Below are 26,555 nucleotides of genomic sequence, written 5' to 3' on the forward strand. Positions count from 1 at the left end.
TCTGTCCTCTGGGTGTCTCCTGTTTTAACATGTTTTACTGCTAATAAGTCTGACAGAAGAGAGAGGGGGAGCGCATGCCAGGCGCTGAGAGGAAGGAAGGAAGGAGGAGGCGAGTTAAAGAGGAGGAGGGGCGGAGCGGTGGATTCAGCCAGTCCTTCGTTCAGTCGCAGCTCAGATGGAGGTTTTTCCTCCTGCTGAGGAGACTCTGATGGCATGACAACGGCTTCCTGAGTGAGAAAGAGAGAGAGAGAGAGAGAGAGAGCGATATCCTGCCCTCAGTTTCCACGGTGACGGCATCCCTCCATCCTCCTCCATCATCTCTCCGTCCGGCTGCTGTCGACATCGTCGGGATGGGAGATAAAGGAACAAGGTAAGGTTTAATGGGTGTGTGCAGTAATGCACCCTGATAAATGTGTGTGTGTGTCACACAGATCGATCCGTTAGGAGGTGTGTGTGTGTGTTGCTGTAACGTTACATAACGTTGTGTCCGAACCTCGAGGACTGTGACGTCTCGATGGCACTGACAGGTTTGCTGTGTTTGCCTCGGGCTTTTCTGTCTTTTATTTTGACAGTCAGACACACAGGAAACGTGGGGGGAAACCCATCTTTGTGAAAGAAACAAGATTACCAGAGAAATATATCACTGCCAGTACTTGTAGTGATACTGTAGTAAAAGTATGTAAGAATAAACGTGTGTCGCTCTGATTCATTCACGGGTCATCTGGAGGGTTTAAAGGCGAGCTCATGTTTTACAGCCGCTGTTACTCTGAGTGCACGACAGAGAAATGCAGTCACAGAGCTGCAAAACTGAAACATTCAGAGAAAAAACACGAAACCATTTAACTATGTGTCAGGAGGCTGAATCAGAAGAGGCTGTTTTTAGTTTTTATTAGTTCAAATATTTGATCCTAGACTGTGGCGATAACAGGTACACGTCAGGGTGTGACCATGTTCAGACAGGCCGGCGCTCTCTGTGCATCTTTGTGACAGTCACAATCAAAATGAACAAACTTCTCCTGAAGGAAACGGCCCAAACCCAAAGAGTGAAATACAAAAGTCCAAACAGGACGTGAACAGCTCTCGCCTGCTAATAAACCAGCACACCTGCAGCCTCCTAACACACCTGTTATCACTCCAGTATCACCACAGAAAGCAGACGTCATGTTTCTGACAGGAGAGCGTGCAGGTGCATCGGCTGCTGGAGCCCGTGACTGATTTACTGGGATCTAGGACAAGTTCTGGATCTGTGCTAGGAGGTTACAGGGGTTCTGAGCACATGTTTCACCTCTCCACCAGCTTTAATGAAACTCTTCACCTGCTGAAGAGTAACATCCAATCAACATCCTCACAGCAGCCATGTTATTGGTCAGATAATGCCATTGAAAATGCTCCAAAAGGCTCCAACAGCAACAGTCCAGAGGTCCAGTGCAGGGACTCGAGTTTGCTTAGGTGAACTCTAGCAGCCAGCTAGCAGTTACAGCCGCCTGTGTCACCATCCACCTGTTGGTCAGAGAGGCCACGCCCCTAATAATGAAAACTTTAATCTAGCTGCATTATTAAAAGATTCCCGCAACGTACAAGTGTTATGAAGCAGAAATGAACCACAGAGACCAAACAGTTTGTGTATCAGGCTGGAAACACGATTTCTTCACTGTAAAGTCTGTGTGGTGGACTCACTGCTGCCTCTGCTGGATGTCAGAGGAACTACAGGTTTGGGTTTAAAATCCAGAGCTTTCTCAGTCCATTACAGTCAGTGTCAGCTGACTTGATCTTTGACTCCTTGTACACCCACCAGAGGAACTTCACAATCTCAGGTTAGGCGAAGCTTTGAAAGAGCCTCCTAACAGGAAGCTGGATCAAAACAACAGCTTATTTTTCCCACAGCTGATATTTTTCAATGAAGAATCACACATTTGCATTCCCAGTATCAGACTGAGAACTCAGGGATCCTCGGTGTCAGGACTTCGCTGGCACTTTGACCAAATTAAAATATTTTAATATTATAATTAAATATTTTGGAGCCTAGAGACAATTTGACCAGCTGGTGGTCCGATCCATAATCCTCCACCTTCAACAGTGTGCTGAAAGCCTGTGGTGATGGAGGAATCACCCGAGGGTAAAGGCTCAACAACTAGGCTCTCACTAATGAGCCCCTTTCCTAGATGGGGCAATGAGACGGGGTCCCACCAATGAGAAGTCGTCCCCAATGACGCAGCTCATGCACACTAATGGTGTAGCTTCATGGAAGGACCACCATGTGGGCGTGTGCTTGTCAAGACCTTTTCCGTGTCTGCGAATCTGCTAGTGATGTAAATTTCTTCATGAGATGGTAAGCTGATGATTGGTCAGGCAGGCATGACGATGTCCACACCAATCTGCAGAGACCAACTATGCGTACGCCCCCCGGCGACGCACTTCAGAGAACTATAACAGGAATGACTACTAAGTCATCGTCTCTCCAACGCTTACAAGAGACAAACAATGACAAAGTGTGCAGCTTAAAGTATTTCAGGACATCCTTCAGGTGTGTGATCAGGTCGAGATGCAGCAATATGTGCGTCAGACCCAGAGATGCAGAGACATCCAAGAAAAGGGTGAAAAAACATCTCTGGAGTTTCCAGTTTGGTAATATTTTGATCAGTTGACTCGAACCTGTGATGAGTCCCACAGATATGAAGCCTAAACAACTAAATTCTCCCCAAAAATATCTTAAAACTGACTTTTGTGGCACAACAGAAGCATTCTGAAAGTTTACTCCAGCTTCCAGCTTTGCTGCTGCTGCCACTGCTGCTTGCTGTTTTGTGTGAAATGCATTCTGGGATACTTGGCTGTTCCAGATCACCACCCTTGATGCACTGAGGCTGTTTCACGAGTACAAGCACCAATGCAGACGGTGACATGTGTGAAGGCTCCTCGTGGCGGTCCACGGTGAGGACCGGTCAGGAGCTTTAGTGTTGCACTCAGGACACACGTCTTTGTTATTTTGTTCCTGTGTAGGCTTTATACACAGTTCTCCAAACGTACTTAGACAGTTGATGAAGGAGCACTTTGATCAGCGAGCGAGGCCTGTTCCCTCGTTATTCCACGAGAATTTAAGCAGGTTAAGTGTTGAACTTGTTTGCTCTTAAATATTAAAGCTGAAGGCAGAGACCCACAAACAGGAAGCAGCTGAACGAGGAAGTGTGGCATGTGGCAGTGTCCCGCTGTTGTCTGCAAAACACTTTCACCCAATAAAAGTATCATAAAAGTTAGAAATGTTGTTAGCCTGTGCGCCTGAAATGGGGCTGTGTTTAAAATCCACTGTGGTGCACAGACTGGCTCCTGTACCCGTTTGGACTGAATTCAAATGTGAAGCATGGAGCTTCACACTTGCAGGAACCAACAGAACCTCCACAGACCGGTGCAAACATTCAGCGGCTTCAGTTCTTGTTGCAGAAAGCAGATGAGTCTTGATTTGTGGTTAAATAGTGAAAAAATGACCTCATGCGTCTTCTCTAATTACATTTCCTTGACCTCACTGGAAGGGAAGTAAAGATGTGAAGGATTGTTTACGAGGACTTGAAGAGGAGGACTGCAGCACTCGGAGAATCAGCTGTCCTTAAACAGACTGTTAATAATAATAATAATGAGGCTCTGCTGCGGTGAAACTACAAAGTCCTGCGGATGGACTACAAAGAGCTCCTCTCAGATACCTGCTGTGCTCTCATTGGTTGCTGTGTGCAGACGGTGTGCACATGCACACAGTAACACCGTGAGAGCTCACCTGTGGTCGCTCAAAGATGGCCGTCATTGGGTGGAAAACTCAGCAGTAAGTCACATGATGACCTGTTTGTTTACTTTAAGGTCTGATGGGTCGTTGCTGTGAATTGTGGGATGGCATCATCTCCTTTCCTTTCATAAAGGAAGCTCTGATGCATCCTTTACTAAAGGAGGTAATAAAGGAAGCTTCAGCTGCTTCCAAACTGCTCAGAGTCTGAATCAGAATCAGAATACAGGCAGCACGCTGATGGCGCATGCGCACTTACAAAGGAACCTTCTGACCAAACTTACACAAACAACACATTAGGAAGACATGTCAGAGAGGTAGGCTGATAGGAAAAAAACAACGAAAATACACAACATGAGGTGAGAGGAGGAGAAAAAAAACCTCCACTCAGACTGAGCTCCTAATGGGAGAACAGTTTGAGAACAGAAAAAAAGTCTGAGGTTAAAGCTGTGGCGACCCTCGTAGCATCGACAGCAGTGTTATTATCTCACCAACGTTTTGTTATTTGGAGGATCCGCCGGCTCCTATCATGGCCGCCACACACACCTCCGGGTCAGAAGAAAAAAGGTCCACTGAGAACTGGAATCAGAAAGTTGGCCCAAAGCCTCCGTTTCCTTCAGTTTTTAGGTGAGCAGCAGGAAGAAAGCTGAAGGCAGAGACCCGAGCACGCTGCAGGTGCAGTGATTTCCCCCACTGCCCCACGCTGCTTCTGCAAAACTGGTGCTAATGTAGCACAGACTGCTCATTCTGCCCCCTACTGGCAGGTGAATCAAACACATATACACAAGCACAGCGCCGGGAAAATACCCTGCAGCGTGCCACATTCCTCCCAGCAAAGCTGTCGAGTTAAAGTTGAGTGCTGGCTATGAAACCCAGCAGGATGAAATATAACAGCGTGTGATGAAAATGTTACTCGTTTAATGGCAATGACGAGCAGATGCACCTGAAAGTGCCATGCAGGTTTATCACTGCCGCACGTCACCATCACGGTGTGACATAACCACAGTGTAGCTTTCGCACAGGCTTTCATAACAGACTGAAAACAACCCGTTACCCCCTCCACTCTAAAACATTAGCTCATAGCCAGAACGTCTTCAGAACTTCAAACCAGGTGAGTAGCACTGTAATACACCTGAGCCTGTTAGCAACCGTGATGCTGTTGAAACCAGGCAAGTACCAACAGCAGGTTTCTCCTCAGACTGAGGGTGGAGGTGGGGAGTCCTGGATGAGGTTCTTTAGCTGATTTTACAGCCGGTGGGGTATGACATCATCATTCAGGTTCTGATTTTGGTTCTGGGATTTTTTGCCCCCTCATGATCGATGCCAGCGTCCCACAGGGATGGAGTCCTGGTCTTTTATCCATCAGCTGTGTACGGGCCGCATGACTGCCTCAGGTCTCCTTGTGGACTTACTGGCTAAGCTTAGCTTTGGGGTCTTTTTGGAACCGTTAGGGTCTTGTGACGTGATGACACATTTCTTTAGCTGGTCTGAGATGGCAGCACTCTTTCGTCTTAGTTAAATGTGTCTTATTTGTCTTTTTTCGCGGATGTGGACAGTGTGCATCCTGTAACTCATCAGTGCTGCTCACCCTGCAGGTGTGTCCTCAGTGACAGAGCTGCAAAACAAAATAAAAGTGTTAATCATTTATTCTCATCCATCAACAAAATGTAGTGAATGAACAAAAGAAAAATCAGTATTTGGTGCGAGCACCCTTTGCCTTCTTCTAGGTCCACTTGCACACAGTTTTTGAAGGAACTCGGCTGGTAGGTTGTTCCAAACGTCTCGGAGAACTAAGCACAGCTCTCCTGTAGATGTAGCTTGCTCACATCCTTCTGTCTCTTCATGTAATCCCAGACACACTCGATGATGTTGATGTCAGGGCTCTGTGGGAGCCGTACCATCACTTTCAGTACTTACACTGGAGATAGTTCTTTATGACTTTGGCTGTGTGTTTGGGCTCGTTGTCCTGCTACAGAATACATTTTGGGACAATAAACAATCGTTTATATTTTTGAAAGCATTCTTTGTTTACAGCAGTTTTTCACACCTGCCTAAAACTTTTGCACTGTACTGTATTTCAGGCCAAACTGGGCACGCTCAGATGCAACCGGGACTTTCTGGCTTATTGATGAGGAACTCAAGCAGTTTTGGTTCCTGCACATCTTTAGTCAGTTGATGGTGTTTTTCTGCATATTAGGCTCTTAATATTTGTCTGAGAGAGTCTGGGCTGAGATCAGGTGTCTTCAAACAGCTGCTTGTGTATCTCTGCCTGCACTTGAGAGCAGTCCTCCTCTAAACCACTTTAAAGGTCTGCTTAGACTGCTGCACCCGCCATCAGAGCCCGGATTGGCTGAGACGTTAAAGGATCACTGTCCTGTGACATGAAGTCTTTTCTGAGTACGGAGGACGTAGCGACACAGTGGCTGATGATGGACGCTTGGCCTCACACACACACACACACACACACACACACACACACACACACACACACACACACACACACACACACACACACACACGTCCTTTTCTCTCGGTTTGTGACTCGCACTAAAATGAAGCTCTAATAAAGGAGACGTGCAGAAACGTGTTCATTCTGATGGTGAATGTGGCGGCGGAGCGTTTCTGCGCTGCGGTTGCCGTCGTCTTGCGTCTGAGTGTGTTTCTGTGTTTTCGGGCTCAATGATCTGAATGAGTCGCGTCGGGAGAATATTAACGAGCTCCGCTGATCAGTCAGACATACAGAGCAGCTCGGGAGACTCTCTGAGGAGGTTTTCACAGGAAGCAGCGTCAGCCCCAGAATCTGTTTGAGTGTTTGTGTGGAGGATAAGTGGACAGAGCTGAGCCACGTCACGCTCTCAGGTTTCTTTGTGACTCGTTTAATATTCACATACGACCGCTGTAAACATCAGGAGGGAGGAAATGAAAAGGTGCTGTTCCAAGCAGAGCTCTGCTGTGCCGGCTCTGACCCGTTCTGTTCGGGGATTTTGGTCCACGTCGTTATGACATCATTGTGACATCAGCACACAGCTGCTGCAGATTTGCCGTCTGCATCCGTGATGAGAATCTCCCATCGCTGCTCTGAGTGCAGCGAACGGTTCATGAAGCCGGTGTGAGGAGATCTGAGCGCTGAGACTGTCACACCCGCAGCAGCTGAACGCAGACGCAAATCGGCGCTCATCAGACCAGGACGTGTTTTTCCACCTTCTGTGGTCCAGCTTTGTGAGTTTGTGTGAACTTTAACCTCAGTTTCCTGTGCTGAGCTGAGCAGCAGCGGTGTGGTCTCCTGCTGCTGCTGCGGCCTCAGAGATGCTCTTCTACGTCCTGTGGTTGTTTGAGTTACCGCTGCGTTCCTTCAGCTTGACTCTTACCGGATATTTCCTCTTTTACTTTTGGTTGGTGTATTTTCGTGGTATTAGTACTTTTACTGCAGTGAGGACCGGCCATACCAGTTTGCATACAGGGCAAACAGGTCGACAGATAATAACAGCTCTTCACACAGCCCTCACACACCTGGACAGCAGTAACACCTGTGAGAATGCTGTTTGTGGACTTCAGCTCTGCCTTCAATACAGTTCAACCCCACAAACTGGTTAATAAACTAAGCAACTCATGACTCAGCAGCTCACTGTGCAGCTGGATACTGGACTTCCTGAGCAACAGACCCCAGAACATCAGAATGGGAGAGCACACCTCCTCCACCCTCATTCTGAATGTAGGCGTCCCACAGGGGTGTGTCCTCAGTCCCCTCTTATACTCACTCTTCACCCATGACTGTTCACCAATCCACACCAGTAACACCATTATAAAATTTGCTGATGACACCACCATCGTAGGACTGATCGACAGCAACGATGATTCAGCCTACAGAGAGGAGGTTCAGCATCTGAACACAAAGGAGATGGTAAATGGCCTGCATTTGTATAGCGCTTTACTTAGTCCCTAAGGACCCCAAAGCGCTTCACACTACATTCAGTCATTCACACACTGGTGATGGCAGCTACATTGTAGCCACAGCTGCCCTGGGGCGCACTGACAGAGGCGAGGCTGCCGGACATTGACGCCACCACCAGTAGGCAAACATGGGCTTAGTATCTTGCCCAAGGATATTTGGCATGCAGCATGGAGCAGCCTGGGATCGAACCACCGACCTTCTGGTTAGTGGCTGACCTGCTCTGCCACCTGAGCTACTGCCACCCCATGGTGGGAGATGGTCATCGACTTCAGAAGAACAAGGCGATCTGAGCACTCTACCCTCTACGTTGATGGAGGAGGTAGAAAGGGTAGAAAGGGTAGAAAGCTTTAAGTTCCTCGGAGTCCACATCTCGGCCGACCTTACCTGGTCCACAAACATCTCCCACCAGGTAGGGAAAGCACAACAAAGGCTGTACTTCCTCAGGAAACTACGTCAGGCCCAATTACCCCAGAGACTGCTAGTAAACGTCTACCGCTCCACCATCGAGAGCTTTCTGACTTTCTGACCTACTGCTGCACACTCTGGTTCAACTGCTGCACCGCAGAGGACAAGAGGAAACTGCAGCGGGTGGTGAGGGCAGCAGAGCGGGCAATCGGCACCTCACTAACATCCCTCAGAGACATCTATACTGGCAGACTTCAGCAGGAAGCCAGCATCATCATCAAGGACCCCTCACACCCTGGACACTCCCCCCTCGTAAATGCTACAGGTCCATCAGGTCAAAGACAAACAGACTCAACAGACGTTTTTACCCACAGGCTGTCAAACATGCCCTACCTCCACCCTGATTGGAGGATAACTGCACTGCCAACACCCATGGACATTACACCTTATTTATAAACTGTATTTATATTTATACTATAATGCAATCAACAGTCCTACCTCTTTAAACTGTATTTATAACCTTATTTAGTATAGTTGCAACAGCCAGAGCTGGACTGGCCATCGGCCCACCGGATGGTGATTTTTCGTTTTTATGGGCCGATGGGTGTTTTTTTGTAACAGTATAAACAGTGAAAGGTGGTGGATCGTCCAGATGCTGGCAGATGTGTAAAAATAACTCATTTGTTTGGTGGTGGCTGTGGTGGAGCTTCCACAGAGGCCAGCAGGTGGATGGGGAAGGGAAAGGGGAGGCAGGAGGAGAGACCCGAGGCAGCCGCCGGTCCGAGTGTCAGGTGAACTGAACTTCAGGTAAGAAGTTATGACCTGCAGTCTGTCTGGGTCAGATATAAACCAAGTTTAGGTGGAGTTTATTTTCGTTGTGCTGACTTTTTACAGTCAGTTACAATAACTCGTACTGCGTACTAGCTAGCATGACGGAGTTTCTATACAGCTGGGTGGGTGCTATGATGTTACTGATAGTGAACTTTATTTTATTCATAAGGTTAGTTAGTAGAGTCGCCAACCGTCCCGTAAAAAACGGAATCGTCTCGTATTCAGAGAAATTATTACGAGTTTCGTATTGAGCTGAAAAGGAACACAGTTTGTCCCGGACTTCAGCTAGAATGGAAAAAGATACAAAGCTGGATTTATTCTGTCGTTACGCTGCAGCTGCCTCTTCTTCTCTCATTCTCTCCCCCTCCCTCTCCTGTTGCTCCTTCAATCATGAAACTGATCAATGATCAGCTGATCGGCTTTTCTCTCTTGTTTGTTTATCTCCCACTTTGCGCCAGAAAGAAACCAACTGATGTTGCGCTAAACAACAGCAGCACGTTTAAGCTTGATCAGCTGTTGTTAGAATTTATTTAATATTAATTTCTAGTATCAGCTGATGTTTGCTGGAGCCACAGCTGTAAAGCTGCTGGTCATGATGTCGGTTTGGATATGTGGTGAGAGGGAAACATGAAGATGAAACCAGGAGATGTCCTTACTGAACCATCAGAGCTGAACAGGTGATGGAGAAACAGGTTTACCTTTTAGGTGACATGAATGAGTTGAAGTTATGAACTGTTTCTGAGAGACAAATAACACCAGGATCCTTTTCTAAGTAGCTGACAGCTGGTAACTGTGCAGGGGCGGGTCTAGCAAAGTTTTGCCAGGGGGCCAGGTAGGGCATTAACAGGGAAAGGGGGGCACAAAGAAATACTTTTCTTTGTTATTCTCATTTAAAATATCTAGCTTTTATTAAATAATTATCTGAATCTTACAACCAAAGTTTTTATCTGATATAAAATCTATAGAAATCATACATATACTAGCAAGACAGTGTACATCACTGTCACAACAGTGTTTGTTTTCATTCAAAGGCTTTATGGCTTTAATACCTGGTGGGCCGGTCTCTAGTCAAAATGCCTGGGCCGATTTTTTGTCCCAGTCCAGCCCTGACAGCACCCCCCTCAGTTTGCAATATCACTGATCACACTGCACCTCTCAATGCACCTGCTCCTCAGATGGCATGTATGTGTATGTATATATATGTAAGCGTGTATGTGGAAATATGTGTGTGTATGTACACATGCATAAATGTATATATGCATATATGTATGTATGTGCGTGTATGTTTGCAGGTGTATGTATAACTTGTACATATCCTTCTTGTGTAAATGTAAATTTGTCTGTGATTGTGTAAATACTTACACTATTGTGTATTTCACACACATGGAGAGATGCCAAACAGCCTTTCATTGTTCTTGTAATAAAAATAAAAGCTATTCTATTCTATTCTATTCTATTCTTTAAAAAACAAACAACGGGCTGGGTTTCAGTTCTCGTGGCCTCGTCTTTATTTTATATCTGCTCATTTTGTTTCATATAAAGCATTTAGATTTTGCTCACTGTTAAAAGATGCTGTACCAATAAAGCTGTCCGCGGTAAGTGTGATCAGCAGCTCATTGATTAATGCTGCAGTCAGGCTGTGCCAGGCCCTAAAAGTAATTACAGGGATTTTAAAGTCAAAGCTAAAGTTGGCAGGAGGACCCGAGGAGTCAGCTGATTCACGGAGCCTCCAGGAGCTTTTCCCAGTTTTTAACACACGGAACAAACAATAAATCACCTGAGAAAGTAACTCTGAGAGCTGCAGGTTCCAGCCTGCTTTTCACAGAGTTTCACGTTTAATAGAAAATGGAATAAAGGGTTTCTGTTTGAACTGGCTGCTCGTGTAAACGCTGCTCCTCCGTGGTGTCTGTGGGAAAGCTCCAGATGGTCTGGGTTGATTTTGACTAAATGAGACCAAAGCAGCTTTAAAACGTTACCGCACTGCTGGTTCCCCTTCAGTTCCCCTTCGGTTCCCCTTTGGTTCTTGGTGAAACGTCTTCAGTGACTGATTTCCACAATCGTTCAGGTGTGTGAGTCAGGACACTGAAAATGTCTCTTTATTTCCCCACAGTCGGTTTTATTTTCACACTGTGCTCACAACTGTTTGAAGCTCCAGATGTTTTTAATGGCTGCCAGATGTTTCTGTTGGATTCTCGTGTTTCCGGTGTCATGAAGTAAGCGCTGATAAACGTCCCTCCCCTCTGCAGCCCAGAGACCGGAGCATCTGTGATCTCTGGATATAATCTGAAACCGGCTCGGGCTCAGAGGAGGCGACGGACTTTCTGGATCTCGTTCCTTTGTCTGCTCTCTGCGTGGCTGAGGCCGAGCCTCATGCGTTCATGCTGGTGGTTTTCAGTCGTGTTCCTGAGCCCGGCAGAACCAGGTCCGACTTTAATGCTGAGCCGGCCGAGGGCTAGAACGGAGGAGCAGCTCGGTGGGAAAGTGGACACAGTCCAGTTACACCCGGCGGTCGTAGATCTGAGGAGGCGAAAAAGGCTGGTTTGAGTCTCTGCTGCAGTTTGGGTATCGAGGGAGTCTTCAATCATCGGCCGTCTGCTGCTGCAGAGCTGACACAACAATCAGGCATCGATCGGGCAGTTAGCGTTCCCCTTGTGTCAGAGCGGCCGATCGATCAGCGGCGCTGCCGCTTCACCTGCACCAACCTCGAGCGAACCACGACGTGTGAGAAAATCTCAAAGGCACCAAACTTATTCCTGACACTCAGTGAAAGGTCTTCCAACAGACGGTTGCGTAGAAGGATCCACGTTTTTTATTGTGACAGAAACGTCTCCATACGCATCAATATTCATCAATATTCATGATTATTGATAGAAATAAACATCAGTTTAAGTGATAACAACAATAATACCAACAACAAGGAGCAATGATGATTAGGGATGGGTATTGATAAGATTTTCACGATTCCGATTCCATTTTCGATTCTGTTTAACGATTCGATTCTTTATCGATTCTTTTTAAAAAAGGAGAACACTAAGGTCGATTAGCTTAGAACTTTGTTTTATATCTTCTCTTTGAACAAGATAGAAATTTAGGAGTAACATGGCCTTACAAACCCAACAGTGAGATCTTAAGAGATCCACAGCCTACGGCTCTTCAATGGGGTGTCACAGGGTCCCCAGGAAAAAAAATTGTAAATGTAAAATAAAATAAATATTCTTCTGTAGCAATAACAAAGTATAACATAAATTATTCTGTAGCAATTACACAAGAATATCCAGTGATGTCCCTGCCTACAATTAAACACATTCACTTACTGAAAATCGGGGGCATCTGCTGTGGCAAATGGGTGCAAGCCTTTTACCACAAACTTAGTCACTGCTCGGTGACATTCTGGCCTGAAAGGAGACGCTACCGGTAGACTGCAGCGACAACTGCCAGCATCTGAGCCAGCCAGACTCTGTCTGTCTCATCATGGTCACCTAAATGCACAGTAATGGCAGGTTTTGTAATAAGATCGCGCTAACATAATATGCACTGTTAGTTGATTATTTACCTGCCGCATTAACAGGAGAGGACGTGCAAACGTTACCGCTGCTGCTGGGTTGAGATTCACGAGTCCGGAGAATTAAAAACACGACATTCATTTAAGGTCATCGCGTGTTTTGTGAGCAAATGCTTTTGCATATTCGTAGTGTTTCCTCCTTAAATGAAATATCTACTTTGCAAGTATTGCAAGTTGCCCTGTTGTCATCTGTTCTCGTAAAGTATAACCAAACTTTTTAGCGTTTGAGCCGCCATGTTTCCTGCCAGGTAAATGATGCTCCGCAACGTGGTGACGTCATTCGGGGCGACTGGAATCGATAAGGGAATCGTTTGCAAAAATGGCAAACAATTCCAAGGAATTGAAACAGTGGGAACCGGTTCTCAACAAGAACCGGGTTTCGATACCCATCCCTAATGATGATGCATCAGAGCGTTTGGGGTGTGCAGTCACGCACATCACTCTCTTACACAGGAAGTGTGTTTATTCACATGTGAACGAGCCTCAGAGGGACCGGGGTCACTTTGGGTGAACCTGAGCACTGACGTGAAAACAGGAAAGAGCAGGAAGACGTCAGAACCTACATCAGGTGCTTCTCCACACATGATGTCTTTGATTTCAGCTTGTTGTCCGGTTCAGTGGTGGTTCTAAACGGGTGTACCTGTCCAGGTGCTTCACCTCTGCCTGTGTGGCAGCAGCTTTGGACCCTGAAAGGGAAAAGTGGAAAAATGTAATAATATTTGCTTAAAAGGAATCTGACTTCTCGGTTGTCTTTGAGCTGTCTTGGCGTCTTTGATGTGATAAAGTTGAAGTCGTTACTCGCGTTCAGATGAAATGTGAGCCCCTCTCGTGCTGTAACCCTGCACTGATTCACGTCTGTACGATGAAGCTCTAACCGCATCCTCAGCTCTGAAGATTCAGCTCTGCTGTCTTTCAATGAATCTTTAATCGTGTTTACACTCTCTCAGACGCTCACTTCCTGTTACCGAAGCTTTCAGCATCTTTTCTCTCATTTCACACAAACACCAGCGTTTATATGTCCAGTGTGTAGCACAGCGGTTTGTGAGGACGCCGTGTTTTGTCCCTGCGGCCGTCTGAAACTGACACGTTCACTCAGCTCTGATTAAAAATCAAGAAGAGATCAATTTTAAGCACTGAGGTCGATAAACGTCTCTGCTGTCGCTGTCACGGAGCCGGTGTTTTACCTCCAGCTGCTCGGCCTGATTTGTGATTTCAGATGGCAGAGCTGCTCCGTGTTAAAGTTTAATTGGACTAATTGCAGAGAGTGTGGTGAGCAGGTGATCGTGCAGTGGGCAGCTCCCAGGAGTCCCTCCGGTTTCCGGCTAAAAACGGCGTCCCGATGCTGATGATTGATGAAGAGCCACTCAGGAGGAAGCTGAAAGCTAATGGAGCCACAGCAGCTAATTTATGACAACATTAACGCGGGGGGAGGAGAGGGGGTCATGCTGTCGGGCAGCATTAGACAGAGATGCAGGGAGGAAGCTGCTGACAGCTCACCCTCTGTAATATGTGACTGTGCAGGGTCCCAGCAAACAGACACCATCGAGCGCTCCGACACTCACAGCCTGTCTGAAGCTAGACTTACTCTTTCAGCATGTTCATGTTTTCTTCTTGCATCACTCTCAGCTCAAAAATCTGCACAGCTGTGGACATGATGAGAGCTCTGCTGGTCACAGCCTGGTGCTCATCATCGCTCTGCTCTGACACGATACACAAAACCGGTGCAAAGTAGCTTCTAATAATGAATGTGATCATGCATGCTCAGTAATCCAGGTAAGGAAATCCCAAAAGGTTGATTCTGTTCATCTGGATGTTTTCAGGTTTCCAACCTTATAAACAGTACGTTGCACTGCCACTGTTCATTCAGTGGGCTATTTTCACTGTGACTGAGGTTTGAGTCTCTGCTGAAAATGCTGCGTCCACATGAACAGAATCAACCTTTTGGGGTTCTCATAATGAAGATGATGTTTGTGATGTTTGGGTCCTGTGTGGAGACCAGGGCCTTCCCGAGGCTCTGCCGGGTGCAGGCAGGACGCCTCCTGCCACCTTCAGTTTCACTCGGTCAGAAAAAGAAAAGAGATGGAGACAAAGCTTCAGACCGAACAGAGGTCAGCAATGTGTCAGACAGTGTTGGAAAGGTTACTTTTAAAATGTATTCCACTACAGATTACAGATTACATGCCCCAAAATGTATTTTGTAACGTATTCCGTTATGTTACTCAATGAGAGTAACGTATTCTGAATACTTTGGATTACTTAATATATTATCATGCTTTTTACAACTACATGAATGAACTATTGCTGTGTGATTTATTACTATTACTGAAGGTTACTCTCCATACCAATACCAACTAGATGTTTAAATCTTAATATAAATGAGTAACAGTAGGTGGACATTAGGTAAGGCTGCACTTTTTGCGGCGATCTCGTATAGAAAACTATTCCTTTGTATAGAAAACAGGTCCGCAGCTCCGAACCGTAGTAAAGGGACCTCTGGCTAATACGTTGTTGTCTGGGTCAACTTTGCTAGCGAGAGACAGAGAGAGGCGTTGAAAGGCTCCAACAGAGCTTATTGTTTCGGAGGAAAACAGGAACACAGTGTACAGTCGAGTCTTAATAGCTTACTTACAGCTGGACTACACCGCCCATGAGGCTACATTCTTTAGGGCGATGCCTGTAACACTCTGCCTATTGCTTTCATATTAAATCATTTTTTGAACAATAATTTAAAAAAAATATTTCTTCACCTCATTGTGCGGGCTGCAAGTAGAATTACCAAAAATAGAGAGAGCATAGCCGAACATATGAAACAGGAAAGACCGCCGTGTAATCCATTTATTTCAACAAAGTAACTGTATTCTAAATACCACCTTTTTAAGCGGTAACTGTAACGGAATACAGTTACTCTTATTTTGCATTTTACATATGTAATGCCAGTACATGTAGTCCGTTACTCCCCAACAGTGGCCTTCAGAGGACCAGCAGCAGTGAACGCAGCTCAGGGCTGGAGCACATCTGCAGGGTTAGGAGCAACACGAGCTTCATGAAACCCAAAATACATCAACACCAACATCTGGCAGCACACCTGGACTCACTCAGCTTGGGTAGTCTGAGTTTTCTGGGCAGTTTTAATACTTCCAGGGGCGTTTTACAGGCAGGGGTCATGTGAGAAATCACTTCTGCTGCTAAAACAGAAGAAACTCTGACAATTTAAACTTTATTCCTGAAGTGTGGCACGCCCTCACTGTTTCACTGTTTCCAGACTTTTCTTGGACAGTTTTATTTAAAAGTATGAGATACACAAACAGTGTGACCTGTGCTCTTCTTTCTGTCTGCAGAGTGTTTAAGAAAGCCAGCCCCAATGGAAAGGTGAGTCCTCCTTTAGCACAGTGCAGGTGACAGTTTGCTGATGCCTGAAACAGCAGCGACAATTTCAGGCTGATAAACAGCAGCTCTTCCTCCCTCAGCTCACCGTCTACCTGGGGAAGAGAGACTTCGTGGACCACGTGGATCGGGTAGAGCCCGTCGGTGAGATCTTGTTCAGTCTGTGGTTCCATCCTGGAGCTTCACTCACATTTAAATTTAAGTTGATTTTTGAAGCAAAAGCGACTTTGCTGAAGATCTTGTTTTCTCCTTGCAGACGGCGTCGTTCTGATCGACCCGGAGTACCTGAAGGAGAGGAAAGGTGAGAAGCCCGAGTGTGGGAAAGCTGAAAGCTGAGCTGCTGCTCAGAGAAATCGCTGCAGCTGTGGATGTGAGCGATTACCCAGAAACCTCACCGGCTGGTGTCATCAGAGCATGCTGCTCCACTTTGGGCTCACGTCCTGCCGTAAAAACCACGAGTGATGTTGTAAACGAGCAGGAAGATAGCGTCTCACATTAATGTGCAACATGTTTCGGTTTTCTGTTAATCAGCTTCCATCACTGATTGTCTTTGTTCTTGCCTCATCAGTGTTTGTGACTCTGACGTGTGCGTTCCGTTATGGTCGCGAGGATCTGGACGTCCTCGGGTTGACGTTCCGGAAGGACCTGTTTGTGGCGAACATCCAGGCGTTTCCTCCGGTCACCGAAGAGAAGAAGACTCTGACTCGTCTTCAGGAACGTCTGATTAAGAAACTGGGAGAACACGCCTACCCTTTCACCTTCGAGGTACGGAGGCCGCCGGGTCACCTGAATATTTGTCCCCTGATCTGTGACAGAGTGCGTCTCATCTTTCATTAGCTTTTATTCTTCCACAGAGGTGCTGGATCCAGGCAGACCAGCTTCCTGGCAGCCTCCGGTCGCTAGGGGAGATGATTATTCCCCGACCGGTTGGTGCTGAGGTTGCTGGCTGTCGCTGGGTGTTTTCCATCACAAGGATGATGCTGGTTGCCGTGGTTTCCGCAGTTTGCAAACATCCCATTTACTCCCCGAGCCGTGGTGAAACTTCCCACTGCAGCCAACACATTTCAAAAGGCTTTTATTTTGAAGGCAAATTTGCAACTGCTAGAAATATTGCAACTACTGCAACAATTACTACAGCTCGGAGAGTCCATGGCGAGTGTTTGCAGACAAGTCGGCATCTTCCATACAAACTACAGGCGATCACGACACCCTGCCATCAGCCACAGTCATCACTGTTGGACCAGTTTGATACCGATTTCATGTAACTGACAGTAAAAACACGCGTGAACAGACACGTGCCGTCACACGTTTCACTAACAGGCAGTGGTTATCAGGCGGTCTCTGACTGGACTCCAGTAGTGGAACATGTTTGTGCCGTGGCCTCAGGCCTTTCCAAAGACCACCTCGTTAATATTAAGACTTTTTTAATTATCCTTTTTTTTTCTCGGCGTGCTGCACCAACTCCGGTGTTATTGGTGCCGAGCTGCCAGGCTCCATGTTTGAAGTCTTGGATATCAAATGTCTTCATTTCATCTTTGCATCATTCTGAACAATTTGTGAGAAATTACATAGAAAGTTGACAAAGATCCATGTAAACAGGATCCCGGACTTAATGGAAATGTATCCATTAGTAGAGAATAATGGCAGATGAAGCTGCTTGTTGAGATATGAATGAATAAATGATTCAATTAGTTTGGAAAAAAACAGCTAAAACGCTGCCTCATGCATGATGCTTTATCACGTAACATCATCCATCAAGCCTCAGTGAGTCATGTGTCCAGCGTCTCCTCTGGGAGCTTCCCGTCCTCACAGATGTTCTCGTCTCACAAACCCAGAGGAGGAACTCTTTGTTTTTGTAGTTCAAAAACAGAAAATGCAGAAAAACAAAGAGAAGCGACGGCGGAGCGGGAACCCGCAGTATCCTCACTCTCTGCACTGTGCCATAAATGTTTCAGATGTTTTGAATATTTCATATCTTTTCAGATTCCTCTCAACCTGCCGTGCTCCGTCACCCTGCAGCCGGGACCGGAGGACACCGGAAAGGTAAAGCCACGACGTCCGCTGCCATTTTCTTTTGCTTTGTGCTCGATTCGTGCCTCTGGGTTTGAAGCTCCTTTCAAAGGTGGAAACGTGTCTGGATTTAAATGAATCTGAAGACGTGTCTCGCTGTGGTGTGTCCTCAGGCCTGCGGAGTCGACTTTGAGGTGAAAGCTTTCTGTGCCGAAAACGTCGAAGAAAAGATCCACAAAAGGTAAACGTGAGTCAGCTGCAGTCCGGCCGAGCAGCACAACAAAGACGTGAATTATGAATGAAACTGAAAGAGCTCGTTCCCACACACACGTACCAGTGAACAGAATAATCTGGGACACATCCACTCTGAAAGAAATGTCTGAGCTATGTTGTGTTGCTGCAGGAACTCTGTGCGTCTGGTGATCAGGAAGGTGCAGTACGCTCCAGAGAAACCTGGCCCTCAGCCGACGGCAGAAACCACCAGACAGTTCCTGATGTCGGACAAACCGCTGCACCTGGAGGCCTCGCTGGACAAGGAGGTAAAACCTGAGGGACAGATCCACTCAGTTCAACCACCAGCAGCCAGCAGAGCTCATCTATGGAGCACAAACAGAAGCCTCAGCATTAGTGTTTTTCTGTTTGTCTGCTCATCAGAGTAACAGCCAATCAAATCCTTGAATTTCACTTAAACTGGAGCTCAGACTCCAGGACGCTCTGTTAGTGCAGCGACCTCCCAGCAGACATGTTATTGGTCACATGGTGTCATTAGAAATGCTCCAAACAAGGTGCAGAGGTCTAGGTGTCACCATCCACCTGCCAGTCAGGGAGGCCACGCCCCTAATAACGCAAACTTTAAGCCTGTAAGCCGATTTAACCAGGTGAGTGTTATAAAGATTGTCGTAAGCCGGGAGGTCATCTGTCTGTTGTGTCTCAGATCTATTACCACGGCGAGCCAATCAGCGTCAACGTTCACGTCACCAACAACACCAACAAGACCGTGAAGAAGATGAAGATCTCAGGTAAATCAGGGCGCTGCTTCCTGTGTGTATCTCCACGTCTCCACGTCTCCACGTCCTCCTAAACGCTGATATTTGTGTCCACAGTGCGACAGTACGCCGACATCTGCCTGTTCAACACGGCTCAGTACAAATGTCCAGTGGCCACCGAGGAGTCAGAGTGAGTTTCATCCATAAAGTTTGACACTAAGGAATCAAAAGTTAGAGTAAACGATAAACTGTGACGCTGCTGACGCAGCTCTCTAATGTGAAATCAGCTGAAGCGTCCGTATTTCGTGGCGATCGTGGCTCAAGAGTTGGGAGTTCGCCTTGTAATCGGAAGGTTGCCGGTTCGAGCCCCGGCTCGGACAGTTTCGGTCGTTGTGTCCTTGGGCAAGACACTTCACCTGTTGCCTACTGGTGGTGGTCAGAGGGCCCGGTGGCGCCAGTGTCCGGCAGCCTCGCCTCTGTCAGTGCGCCCCAGGGTGGCTGTGGCTACAATGTAGCTGCCATCACCAGTGTGTGAATGTGTGTGTGAATGGGTGGATGACTGAACGTGTAAAGCGCTTTGGGGTCCTTAGGGACTGGAAAAGCGCTATACAAATACAGGCCATTTACCATTTATTTCCCTCTCCTCAGTGATGTTGTGGCTCCCAGTTCAACTTTCTGCAAAGTTTTCACCCTCACTCCGTTTCTGGCCAACAATCGCGAGAAACGAGGTCTCGCTCTGGACGGAAAACTGAAACACGAGGACACCAACCTGGCGTCCAGCACGCTGTGAGTCCAGCCCCCTTCACTGCCAGCTGGGCCGAGACAGCCAAGCAGAGTGATGTGTGAATATTTTGTCTGCTTTGCAGGTTAAGAGATGGAGCCAATAAGGAGATTCTCGGCATCATCGTGTCCTACAAAGTCAAAGTGAAGCTGGTTGTGTCTCGTGGCGGGTCAGTATGGTGTGAGAGGAGCTTTAAATGTTAAAATTCATTCAAACGCAGTCCTTTGGTCGCCTGCTGAACCTGAGCTCAGATGTTAGGCCTTGTTTCTCACACCGTCGTGTGACGCTCTGCTCTCTGTGGAATACACAGACATCCCACAGACTTTGAATGTGACTGTGGCGTTTTAGCTTTAGGTTATATCGTCCACAATCAGACCCCTCAGCTCGTGACAAACAGAAATGTTATTTATTTATTTATGGCCTTTTTCAGCTTTATTTGATAGACTCAGTGAAGAAAGGACAGGAAAGAGGGGGCAGACATGTGGCAAAGGCCCGGGGTTCGGACTCAAACCGGGCCGGCCGCTCTCAGCCGTGTGGCATGTGGTCGCCCGATCAACACACTGAGCTAACCTGGTGCCCAAACGATTTAAAAACCTGCAGAATTGTCAGAGGGCAGAAGTTCCCATTTCCAAACTGGAGATAAGCTATTTAACTGTGCATGGACCATAAAAAATCTGCATCTGTATTCGTTTGAAAGATGTTATGTAAAAATGTCCACAGTGTTGGGATGCACTCATCATAAATCCTCTGTGCTCTTGTATTGAAGCTGAAACTCTTTCTCTTTATTGATTTCAGGCTCCTTGGAGATCTGGCAGCGAGGTAACCTTTTATGTTCTCGCATTGATGAAAACACTGAGATTTACAAAGATCGCCTGTACACCTCACTGAACACCCCAGTGCTGACGTGGTCATAAATGCTTTTAGTAGTTGTGGATTGTCGGTGTTGTTACCAATGATCTGTGTTTCAGTGACGTCTCGGTCGAGCTGCCCTTCACGTTAATGCACCCGAAGCCTTTAGAGGAGTCCTTCTACAGGGAAGGTGAGACACTTCCTGTTCCTGCTGGCGTTCACAGACACAGGAAGTTAAAGGATGATGTAACGCATCATTTTATCAGCTGCAGGTTCGAAGGGTCAGAGCGTCATCTGACCTCGAAAGCAGACATTTGTAATGCGGCATATTAATATTTGATGTTCAGTGTAATAGTATTCATGATGTCCATATACTGATAATATACTGCTGTGGATTCATCTTCAGGTGTTTAAGGCTGATCTCTTTCCTGGTGAGTCAGCTGACAAATCGGCACTCTTCTTCTTCTCCTCTAGAAGCGCTCACTACAGGCTCTACAAGAGCTGTTAGGGCTGTAAAATAGAGACACTAGTGGGAGGTGACAACGCAGAACTGCAGGGTCTGCAGCGGTGACCAGGACATGCGCTTAGAAGACGAATGCAAATAAGGAGATGATGAGACAGTCGCGAAGATGCAGGAGAGACGTGGAGGTTCAGCCCAGCAGACACAGCACAGGAGCATCCTCTGAGTCAGGTTTAACAAAGCCGGGCTTTCTTTGCATTAGCTGGATCTGTCCGATCACAGAGCCATGGTTCTCATCTTTCTCTGTGGGCAGCACGGTGGAGCAGTGGTTAGCACTGTTGCCTCATAGCAGCAAGGTCCTGAGTTTGAGTCCAGCAAGTGGGCGGGGCCTTTCTCCCCGTGTCTGTGTGGGTTCTCTCCAGGTACTCCGGCTTCCTCCCACAGATACTTACTTTAGATAGCTGCCGCCCACAGATGTGAGTGTGAGTGGTTGTCTATCTCTCTGTGTTAGCCCTGCGTCAGACTGGCCACCTGTACAGGTGTACCCAACTGGAAGAGGAGGGCTCTCTCTCTGCTGCAGGCTCCATCCATGCTCACATCAAAGTTCAGCGTGTCATGTGACTCATGCACTAAGTGAAGCCGGCGTCCGTCAGAGGCATATTTTATTAGTAACTGAATGCACTGGTGTGATACTGGGATTTGGAGCCTTTAATCTGGCTCCTCATATACCCACAGCCTCGGTCTTCCTGCTCCACCAATTGGCTGGAGACGTAAATCCATGTTTGCGGCCCTGCTGCAGTTCTTCCTCCTTGTTTGCGGTGGGTTGTGGAGAACAGACCCAGAGCTGAGCTGCTCAGAGTCATCAGGTCTCCCTCAGAGTAAAGCTGGAAACCTGAGCTCCAGACGCAAAGACGGAGCGCCGGCCCCTCACACAGGAGCTCCACGGGGCTGTCTGACAGGTCGGAGCGTCCCGACCGGTGTCAGGCTCAGATTGAGGGTGTGTGGGGATTTTAAACGAGTCGGTGTGAGAAGAATGAAATGGCTCTGACAGAGACGAGCACCAAGAGTTTTCTTCTCAGCACAGGTGTGTAACTGTGATCTCTCTCTCCTCCGCAGCTGCAGACGAGGCTCCGGTCGACACGAACCTCATCGAGTTTGACACAAAGTAAGCAGCCGTCTTCTCGTCTCGCCGCTGCCTCTCCTCCTCACTCTGATTGGTTCTGCTCTGGTTTACGGGCTCATCAATAACACTGACAGCAGACAGGCTTCCTCTGCGCCTGCTGCAGCATTAACGGTGATGGACTCGTTTCCAGAGTTTCAGTCTTAATGCGTCTTAATGCCTGCTGCTGTGGGAGCTGCAGGAAATGGGCTTTAAACTGGAAACTCGTTCTGCTGCCAGCACAGCCAAACGCGAGCGCTGTGAGCCGACGCTGCAATTTACTCATTATCATTTCATGCGTACGCAACAACAAAGGAAATGACTCCAGCTGCAAAGATGAAATACAGAACAGCGAGGCCACTTCCTCTTCTTCACTGAGCTTCACTCGGTGTTTGAAAGGGGGAGGATCCATCTCCAACGTGTTTCTGCACGACTCCCAAAGCCTAAAAAACTGGAGATTTTGTGTGTTTTTATTTCCTCTTTCCGTGCAGCCCAACGATTATTTCCACTTCCACTTCCTGTCTTTGTTACCTCAGACATCTGTACAGGGGGAAGAAGAAGTAAAAGCTGTGAAACACTCGTCTTTCTGCCATCTCCACCTCGTCTTCAGCTTCATCTGTAATTATTAAACTCATTATTAAACGGCAGGGCGGGGTCATGGCTCGTTAGCTTTCTTACATCGGTTAAAGCTGTTGTTTTAAAAGTGGCGCGGCTGCTGTACCCTCTGCTCTTTCAGCTCGTAAACACAGCGTGGCGATGAAGACACTGGGGAGATGGGCGCGTTGGTACAAAATGAAACGGACAGATGTGAGGATATCGATGGTCACAGTAAAGAGGATGGATGATTTATCCACTTGTTTCGCTGTCAGAGCAGAAGAAAACCTTCATTTCCACTTTAGTCTTGTTTAATGTGGCTCTGTCGTATAAAAGTGGGTCAAAAGATCAAGTTTGAAAATAAAAAAATGTAAATATAGGTTGAAAAAAATTCACAGGACTGACTTTATATGTTTGGACTTTTTAATTTTTTCACTTTTTATTACATTACATGTTCATTATATTCACAAATGTTTATGAAATTTGGAGACGGTTGAGTGAAAGGCCCGGACATGTTTCTGCGCTGTTTCGCTCACCAGCCTGAACACAAAGCCGTCCCAGGCAGAGACTCTCGAAACACGACTGGGCAGGACCAGGCACCATCTCATATCAGCTGATTTTAGGGAAAAATGCGTTGTAAACAAGTCTCCGCGCAATTACGTCCATAAACCAAAGTTGAATTCACAAAAATGTTTGAGAACATTTTCTGTTGCTAACCAGTAAAATATCGACTAATTGTAACTAAGATGTTAGTGCGGCGACGTGTTACAGAAAAATAACGCTCCCAACGCCGGTATCCAAGGATACGAAACATTTAATAAATGCCATATTACTTATTTCAAACCAAAAGTCATATGACCAAGTTAACGTCTCTGATTTAACTTCCATAACCTCTCCCTCCCTCAGCGACGATGACATCATCTTCGAAGACTTTGCCCGCCAGCGGCTGATCGAAGCAAAAGACGACAAGGATGAAGACGAGGAGCCGGTGGACTCGCCCAAACTGGACGACAGATAGAGGGGAGGAGACACTGCGGCTGTTGTTTTGCTGCTGTATGTAGTGTGGAGCTAATGGAGGTCACCTTTAGGTCAAACCACAGTCTGGACACCCTTTAAACACTTGGTGGTGCCGTGTTTGTGTGCTCGTTCATGTCTGTCCTCTCTGAGTCCCGCTGAGGTGTTTAAAAAAAAAAAAAAACTAGAATACTGCAGCCTAGACATCGGAGCGGCTCTTTGCTCCGACGGAGTCGCCTGGAACGCCGACCCGGCAGCTCCTAACGACAGCTGGTAGCATGCCTCTAATGTCTCTTTGTTCTAAGTGTTTCCATTAGGGACCAAACAGATGTAAAGTTGTGTTGAGATTAGTTTAAAGTTTTGTATCAGAGGGTCGTCTTTAGAAACAACACTGTCAGCCTCGGTTGATCTTGAACCGTCTGCCACTGGAGCCAAACTTCAGCCGACGGAGGATTTTACTGAGTAACCATCTGTAGTCGGTGTCGCTGAAGCTGCAGAGCAGATGGGAAACGGTACCGAAGTGATCTGCTGGGCCTCCCCGCCCGCCAAGAGGACCTCAAACTGTCAGAGTGAGCCACCGACCATTTAACAGCAACCGGTGGCCTAGTTTGCATGAATAAATACTTCCTATGATTTATTAATGTCATGAATAATCAAACTGATTTTAAATAGCATACAGTTTCATGTGTTCATGCAGATAATTGTCCAAATCATCATCAGAATGATTTTCTTCCTTTCAGGCAGTCGCTGGTCGTCCATTCGCTTTGTTTCTTTTAAAATCAGCACGGCTTCATGTTGCCTTAAAGTAAACGCTGCGCTTTAATATGATACATGTGTCAGACAAATATAATTGGCATCCTTTACGTGTTTGTTACCTTTACCTCTGTTTAACTGAAACAATCAGACATCTGACAGAAATTTAAACAGCAACTGTTCGAACTGTGGCCTGATCGTCGTGAATGCTTTTATGACTGTACAGATATATATTTTGTTTCCTCAAACAACATTCTGATAATTATGGATCACTTTAGTGTGACAGGCTAATTCTGAAGCTAATAAAACGTTCAATTTCTACTGAAATATCTGAAACATTTCGTCACCCAGTAAATCTTCACTTACCTTAAATGTAATAAAGTTTAAAACTGAAAATAAACAGAAAGATCTTTTATTGATACTGAAGTGAAAATCAGAGACAGCAAGCAAAATGGAAAATATTATTTTATTCACTAAATAAAATCTGATAGAACAGGGTTGCGGCCAGAGGTCATCACACAGGCCTCCTAGCAAACACTCACTTCTGGTGACTGGGTGGCGAGTGGTTGTGGCTGTTGCTAGGTGAAATATGGTGCTGCAACAAAAGCCTCCTGTGGTTGTTCTGGTCTGTGGCAGATTGCCTCAGTTGCCTGAAGTTTGCATGGAAGATGCAACTTTTACTTTGAGGGCGACCGCCCTCTCTTTCTGGTCTGCAGATGACTCAACGTCTTTTATGCAAACTACAGGTGATGGAGGCAGTCACAGAGAGGTTTGTGGCGTAGCGCCCTTCTTTTACATCAACCACACAATGACCAGAGGTTGCCAGTGGGTCGTTGTCTGGTCTCTCGGCCTGTGGGACTGGCTCCTTAGACCGCTGAAGATTAGCGCTCCAATGGGCAATCCCTACGTGCCGGCTGATTTTACAGAAACAAAGTAAAACTAGTGGCTGTGCTGAAGAAAGAGAATCCACATGGAAATTCATCAATGATTTGTAAGAGAATCGGCAGGGATGTGAGGTTTGAATATCCACGGGTGTCATCCATATGTTGTATCAGGTGACTTGAGCAGGTAAAGAAATTGTGCAAACCTTTATTTTGAAAAGTCTGATGATTCAAAGTAAAAGAGTCTCAAACATCCTGTGTGAGGGGTAAGATGTGTCAGACTGAAACCAGTTTTTGCATTGTAACGTACAGTTTAAGAAAAAACAGAAAACATCAGCTGTGTCTGATTGTTCATTTTGGCGGGGCACGAGGGAAACTTGTATATTTCACTGGATCTTAAATAAAAGGACGTTTGTGTCCCCGTTTGTCTGGATTCATGAAACTAAACAAAAATTAACTTTTCAACCGACGAGGTGCTTAGAGGAGGTTCATGGATGTAGTGGAGGAGGACATGCAGAGGGTTGGTGCAACAGAGGAGGATGCTGGGAAAAGGGTGAGCTGAAGGCAGATAAAGACTACCGTATTTTTTGGATTATAAGGCGCATTAAGCGAAACAAAACAGTCAGATAAGTCAAACTTTACTCAACTCATTCTTCTTGCTTCCTCCACTTCTGTACCATTGATTCATTAATGTTGAATTCTCTGGCAGCTGCTCTATTCCCATGTTGTTGCAGTATATTAATGACTAACCTGGTATTGTGGATGGATTATCTCAGTTGTTCTCCTGACTGAAGTTTGGTCCGTTTACAGCATCCTGCCATGCGATTGCATTTGTCTCTAACCATCGGGAACCCTCACGTTAACTTTTATCGAGTGGAAAAAAGTTAGCGTTCATCCTCCAGTTTCACTGTGCTTATGTTATGCTAACATAGCTGTGCAGCTAGCCACTACGTAGCACATCATTATATACCAGCTAGTCCAACTTCAGTAACCCTACAAACGTCACTGCTGTTTAGTTTTCTGTCTTCATTTATGTTGGAAGTGATAGCAGAGCTGTACGTTTTAATTTTTCAGAAATCTCTCAGTCAGAACATGCTATATCATGTTTAGGTGGAAGCTAGCGAGCTAACTTCCTGCTAACTTCTAACTCCGTTAAATTTAATAAATT

The 26,555-nt window shown here is 46.5% G+C and overlaps 1 protein-coding gene across 1 annotated transcript; it reads left to right on the top strand.

Moving 5' to 3' along the window:
- Nucleotides 1-84: 84 nt before the first annotated feature.
- On the top strand, nt 85-25,720 carry arrb1 (arrestin, beta 1). Its single transcript, XM_063492805.1, has 16 exons — nt 85-370; nt 15,855-15,885; nt 15,984-16,044; nt 16,157-16,201; nt 16,469-16,665; nt 17,884-17,943; nt 18,084-18,151; nt 18,314-18,449; nt 18,845-18,929; nt 19,014-19,086; nt 19,545-19,682; nt 19,763-19,846; nt 20,473-20,496; nt 20,646-20,716; nt 22,103-22,151; nt 23,646-25,720. Exons 1-16 carry the CDS (start codon nt 351-353, stop codon nt 23,755-23,757), a joined length of 1,254 nt encoding a protein of 417 aa, XP_063348875.1. The 5' UTR covers nt 85-350; the 3' UTR covers nt 23,758-25,720.
- The last annotated feature ends 835 nt before the right edge of the window (nt 25,721-26,555 follow it).

The sequence above is a fragment of the Pelmatolapia mariae genome, linkage group LG14 (assembly GCF_036321145.2).
Source record: "Pelmatolapia mariae isolate MD_Pm_ZW linkage group LG14, Pm_UMD_F_2, whole genome shotgun sequence".
Classification (NCBI taxonomy): domain Eukaryota; kingdom Metazoa; phylum Chordata; class Actinopteri; order Cichliformes; family Cichlidae; genus Pelmatolapia; species Pelmatolapia mariae.

Bases quoted from the DNA above. Each gene is read 5' to 3' on its own strand.
- arrb1 (XM_063492805.1), top strand. From the start codon at position 351: ATGGGAGATAAAGGAACAAG. The intron at 17,944-18,083 runs GTAAAGCCACGA...GTGTGTCCTCAG, and splicing joins GACCGGAGGACACCGGAAAG to GCCTGCGGAGTCGACTTTGA. The intron at 20,497-20,645 runs GTAACCTTTTAT...TCTGTGTTTCAG, and splicing joins CTTGGAGATCTGGCAGCGAG to TGACGTCTCGGTCGAGCTGC.